This window comes from Podarcis liolepis (genome assembly GCF_965112155.1).
Source record: "Podarcis liolepis genome assembly, chromosome: 1".
NCBI lineage: Eukaryota > Metazoa > Chordata > Lepidosauria > Squamata > Lacertidae > Podarcis > Podarcis liolepis.
In genome coordinates, this window is record NC_139554.1 from 112,212,686 (window position 1) to 112,218,685 (window position 6,000).

General features: G+C 44.1%; 1 protein-coding gene across 2 annotated transcripts in view; it reads left to right on the forward strand.

Moving 5' to 3' along the window:
• Positions 1-3,756, forward strand: part of FRZB (frizzled related protein) — a 34,125-nt gene extending 30,369 nt beyond the window's left edge. For both annotated transcript variants that reach the window (XM_083497270.1, XM_083497271.1), the window contains one exon: positions 1,833-3,756. In XM_083497270.1, the coding sequence (XP_083353396.1) occupies positions 1,833-1,943 (111 nt within the window). In that variant the 3' untranslated portion in view covers positions 1,944-3,756. The remainder of the gene's footprint in view (positions 1-1,832) is intronic.
• Positions 3,757-6,000: the final 2,244 nt, after the last annotated feature.

Here is a 6,000-nt window from a genome sequence, read left to right on the forward strand (position 1 = left end):
CGGCAGCAGCAGGAGGCCCCATTAGCTAAAGTGGTGCTTCAGGTTAAGAACAGTTTCAGGTTAAGTACGGACCTCCGGAACGAATTAAGTACTTAACCTGAGGTACCACTGTAACTCAAACAACTGCCCTTCTTTCAGTCCTATCCTACCCGACAGTATCCCTCCTCAAAGGATGTTTATACTATAAAAAATCCAGGGGCAGTTTTAGCACAAACTTTTTCCAAACTAAGATTCCAAGAAAACATTACACTCACCATGGTGATAAATATCTTCATGGTGTTTCCTCTCCCACTCAGTATAACAAGGAAAGTTCTCAGTGCATGATTTGTCCCACAAACTGCAACACAAGACAAACCCTGGCTCATTTCTCCCCAGTTTGTTTTGTTTTTCAGCGGCTCTTGCCTCATTCCTTTGCAGTTGTGGGGAGCATCTGAGGTGAGGTGGTCAACAATGATTAAGGAAGGGTGCTATGTTCACCCAGAACACCAAGCCATAGTTGAAGTAAACCGAGGTTTATAAAGTCAACAACAAATCATGATTTCAGATTGTGGCTTCTTGGTAGCAAATAAAGCATAGTGAAACATACTAAGCCAGTTTAACAAAGCATAGCTTAATAACTTATGGTTTAGTATTATGTGCAAACCCAGAACATTATGTGATGGTCGCTAATTACCGTAACCAATTGCTTGGTGGAGAATCATTCTGGGCAGATTTTCAGCAAAAGATGAATGTGACGCCAACCCATCTGCAACTATAAAAATATACAGTGGTGCCTCGCAAGACGAAAAGAATCCGTTCTGTGATTCTCTTCATCTAGCGGTTTTTTCGTCTTGCAAAGCAAGCCCATTGACGGATTAGCGGATTAGCGCTTTTAGCGGCTTATCTGCTGATCGGATCAGCTGATAAGCGGCTTAGCGGCTTAGAAAAAGGGGGGGGGGGAGGGAAAAAACCAGCAGGAACTCGCAAGACATTGTCGTCTTGCGAAGCAAGCCCATAGGAAATTCGTTTTGCGAAGCATCTCCAAAACGGAAAACTCTTTCGTCTAGCGAGTTTTCCGTCTTGCGAGGCATTCATCTTGCGGGGCACCACTGTACACTCTTATTATGTTTATATAAGCAAAAGTATAGGTGAGATCTATTCGCAGTTTTTAAAACAGTTGTTTCAGTACTAAGAACCCACAGGGCTGCTCTTCCACTTTTACAATGTGGATCCAGAACTTCATGTGCTAGACCAGAAATGTCAGGAGCTTGTCCTACTCGAGAGTAGGAATTCTAACATGAAACGGAGGAGAGACACTAGATAGACATATTCTCACTGAGATGTCCCTTTTAATAAAAAATGAAATATGAAAGCAGTTCACCTTCACACAGAGATATAAAAGGTTTTTTGTTAGCATTTAAGCATAGTCTGAATTGTTTTTATTCAAAAGATGAGAAGCAGCACATATTTTTTTGAGGGGAGAGGGCAAATGCAGCTGCAGTTGTTTTGGCGAGGAATTATTCCTCTTTTGTTTTACTATAGAATTTTGATTTTAAAGGGAAAGTCGGACATTATTTGGTAGAACTAGTATTGACGTAAATGCTGACATAGCAATGCATGGAGGCGGCCAACATTTCTCAAAATAGGCATGTATGTTTCCTTGGAGATCAAAATATTAATAGGAATGATACGCCATTGTAAAGGATGCAGCAATAAAACAGAGTTTATTGAAAAAGAGGGAGGGATCAAGCTTGAGCAAACTCTTAGAAGGAGGCGAAACCTGCTTCAGGACCTCCTCCATGAGCTTTGTAGCAATGTTTTAAAATAGACGTTTGTTTGTTCTTATTTTTCAGCGCTGGGATCAGAAACTCCGCCATCCTGGGAAGGGCAGAAACGAACCTGGACAAAGCGATTCTGCTCAAAAATCCAGCAGAAGCACCAACCCGCGGCAAAGGCACAACTAGATGCAAAAATGTCACATGTCAGGAAAAAAATAATAACAGTCCATGGACTTCTATAAATTAAAAGACTTGCCTTGTTGGAGCAGCAAAGAAGAAATTGCACTATTGCACGTTGTATTCTATTGTTTACTATGAGATCATGTTGTAGTCCAGATTAGTTTTATCTTCTTCTTGTGTTTTCTGGCCCCTTGTATTTGTAGGAGTATAGACACGCAGAATTTTTTATTTTATTTTTTGGTATATTATCCTCACAAATATCTGTGGACCATTTCTATGAGAGTGGTGTTTTTGGTTTTTGTTTTTTTGAAAAAAAAAAAGGCAAATGTGACACGGTTAGCAGGTGCCAGAGCCACCGTTTGTCCATAGTCAACTGAATCTGTTTATGTGGTCTGAACCCATGCAATATTCAAGTTGCCCCATTCTTTTCAGCAGAGGGACTTGATGCGTTCATGCATTGTCTTCTATGCGTAAACCAAGGGTAGGTCACCGCAGAGGTCTGGAATGGAAACAGTGACACAGGGTTGGGTCAGATTACCTTCTCTGTAGGCAAAAGCTACGTGCAGTGAAGGAGTGAGATTGTGCCTTATATGCCCTCTCACCAGGCACACTGGTGAGATGCCCCAGCTTGCTGCAAATTATTTACATAGGGCTTATGCGTCTGAAATTCAGTATGTGCAGGCCCCAAGTGTATATCATTCCAGGCTGGGGAGAAACTGTGTGATTCAGTCGTTTGTGCCACTGAGATCTGGGCCGGAGGGTGCATTTTAGTTCCCCTACCACGCTCGGCGTCTATATTTGGGAGTCGGCGAAATCGTCTGAACTGGGTCACAGTCACACAGACACTCAGATCCTGACATTTCCTGGGTTTGAAAAACAAAAGGGCCAAATGTATACATGACTTGGGAACTGTGAGGGTTAACAGTCAAAATTTCAACAGGGAAGACAAGATGATTTGCAAGTTTAGCCAAGTGGGCAAAAGAAGGTTGGACCAAACATGGCATAACATTTTCTGCATTTTGTAATTAATCTGAGCAAGGGGGAGGTTGTGTTACCCGTTAAGAGTTCACCCTCCCACACCCTCAACCTGTTAAAACTCTTGTTGGCAGTATGGAAAAGAAGGATTATACAAAGAGATTATACCAAGAGCTACCCGTACCTATTGGAGTAGGCCTGTTAAATGTTGATTCCTCTTCAATAAACCACTCACATTAAGTCTAGCTTTAAAACGTTAACCATGACAAATGCCGCACAGAGGACTCGTTTCTGAATGTCTTAATCCTTGTGGGAAAGGTTTATAGAATTGTGAAGTCTTGCCAGAAGTTATGTTAAACCTGCTCCCCCTGCCCCTTCTTTTGTTCTGGAGCCACAGGAGTAGACTATCTTCACCAGGCCTCCTTTGGGGCAGAAACCTGCACTGTGTCATTTCCACATTGTAGTTCTGATTGTGTTTCAGCGGCTCCATTCGACAGCAGCGTTCGATGGTCAGCATTGGAGATGCATAACTGAATAATGGCCACTGCTATGAAAATTACGGCCAAGCACCATACCACGTTTCTCAATGAACAGAGACTTTATCCTGACTTTCGTTCCCCACCCGCTTGCAGGAAACGTACATTTTAATAGCTTTTTGACATATTTCAGTTCCGATCGTTGCATCCTTTAAGCTTTCCGTAATGGTGCCAATAGTTGAAAAAAAAGTAATTCTGCCTCTTCCTATTATTATTATTTTTATATTAAAGTACGGAAATATCAGTAGAATACTGAACTAAAACAAAACAAATATTTTAGCAGAAAATAAAAACATTTATGTTACAAACTGTCAGCCTTCTCACTAATAGCAACGGTGCCTTCTGCTGGAAATGAATTACCTGAAGGGTACTTGAAGTGGGATAGGAACTTTGGTGCGGACCAAAGTTGAGCTTTATTTAAAGGAGCTGCCAAAATTCTGTAGCTGGCTTTTTGAGAGATGGGCAGTGGCTCCACCTCCTGCAATGACCAACACGCCCAGCGCTGACCTCCAGCTTCCCTGCTGCTTGAAAGCCCACCCCACAATGCCCAGCAGCCACTGTGCTGCCCAACAGCCCGCCAAGCACCCAGTGTGTCCCGCCCCCCAGCTAGCTACGCTAGTTGTGCTGCTCTGTTGCAGCAAGAAACAAGCCAACCCCAAGGAGCCTTGTGGCATCACAGGCCTCTCTGCCCCTCGAGACTCTTCTGAGGCCACACCCACTTCTCACAGGCCACGCCCCTCACCAGCATTGCTTTGTGCTCTCCTTGAATGTTTATGCCTGGCTGGAACATGTCCGCAAAGTCTTCATAATTCATTTCGCTTGCCAGGACTCATTATTTGCCAGTGGAATAACAGCAGGCGATAGACCCTGGAAAGGCCACATCCAAGATCTAGCCATTCAGAACAAACCCAACTCGGTTAGGGCTCTTCAGGTGGTGGTGGGTGGGGGAGAATGAGCATGTTCAAGCATCTTTGGGATGCTACTGAAGCAGAAATGAGAGGAGAGGAAACTCTTCTTCTCTAGTCCTGTTATCTGTCTTTCACTTGCTGCCAAACCTTTCTGGGGACCATCACACCACAGCTGATGAAGGAGGATAATGGCACTCTATAGAGCAGTGGTTCTCAACCTGTGGGTCCTCAGATGTTGGAATACAACTCCCATCATCCCTGAGCTCTGGCCTTGCTAGCTAGGGGTGATAGCAGTTGTAGTTCAACAACATCTGGGGACACAGATTGAGAACCACAGCTGCTTTCCCATCAGACTTTGAAAGAGTAATAAGTTAGGTGTCCCTTAGGACAAGAAAGTTTATTGCCTTACATGTCTAACCCAATTTTCTCCCATCATGGAACCCAAATGATGGTTCCTCGAGGGCTGCTGATACTCTGTGGCACATTGCCTCTAACATGGAGCTTGCACATAATACACCTGCCGGATCAGGTGATGTCTCCACCTAGCAAGGCTCATGCAGGCCTCAATACTGAGAAGAGTCACTGAGGATTTTTCAGAACATATGCTACTGTCCTATTCTATGGCTTTCAGTTCAGGGCTTCTTTCAGACATGGGTTCCTTTTCTCTATAAAACAGGTCTGGGAGCACATCGTTCATATGTGGACACCCCCAGCCCCCGATATATCTTAAAACTCGTCTGGCTGGAAAAAAATAAAAATATGTTACGACAAATGCAGATGGGCTGAAATCAGCTGATAAAAATGCATGTGACAGCCAACTTGGACCATACGTCAGTGAACTGTGGAAACAGTGATATTTTGTCATATAGCACAGACACAGAGACATGGGTGTGATTGGGTCCAGGGGGACGCAGAAGATGCCTGATTAAAACCACAACCTTTCCCCACATCTGGTTACGATTACTTCAGGGAGCAAATATGCAACGAGAGTCTCTGCGGATAACGAGCAGGATGCTGCTTTTGCATAAACGATAAATTCCTATTACCGTATATCCCTTCGGGTAAAATAGCATGAGGACTAAGCCCTTTACGGTTGACATCCCAAATCATGGCCTTATTATTGGGTTTGCAACATCCAGAGAGACTGCCCTGCAGCTTGCCCATCTTGGAGTCCCATATGCCTAGACCACCCATTTGTATTCAGACCTCCTGTGCTTGGGTGAGTGGGAACAGCAGCATATCTTTCAAAAGTTGTGCATACACCATACTTTTAAAAGCCGTTCTCCACCCTTGAAAGAATTTTGGGAGCTGTAGCCACCTCCTCACAAAGCAGTGTGCCAAACAGATTCTGGGCACTGGGCTTTATAAAGGAAAAATGTGGAGACTACAGATGTTGCATTCTTAAGGAAATCAGCCCTGTGCTCACTGGAAGGACAGATTGTGAAGCTGAGACTCCAATACTTTGGCCACCTCATGAGAAGAGAAGACTACCTGGAAAAGAACCTGATCTTGGGAAAGATGGAGTGCACAAGGAGAAGAGGGCGACAGAGGACGAGGTGGTTGGACAGTGTTCTCAAAGCTACCAGCATGAGTTTGACCAAACTGTGGAAGGCAGTGGAAGACAGGAGTGCCTGGTGTGCTCTG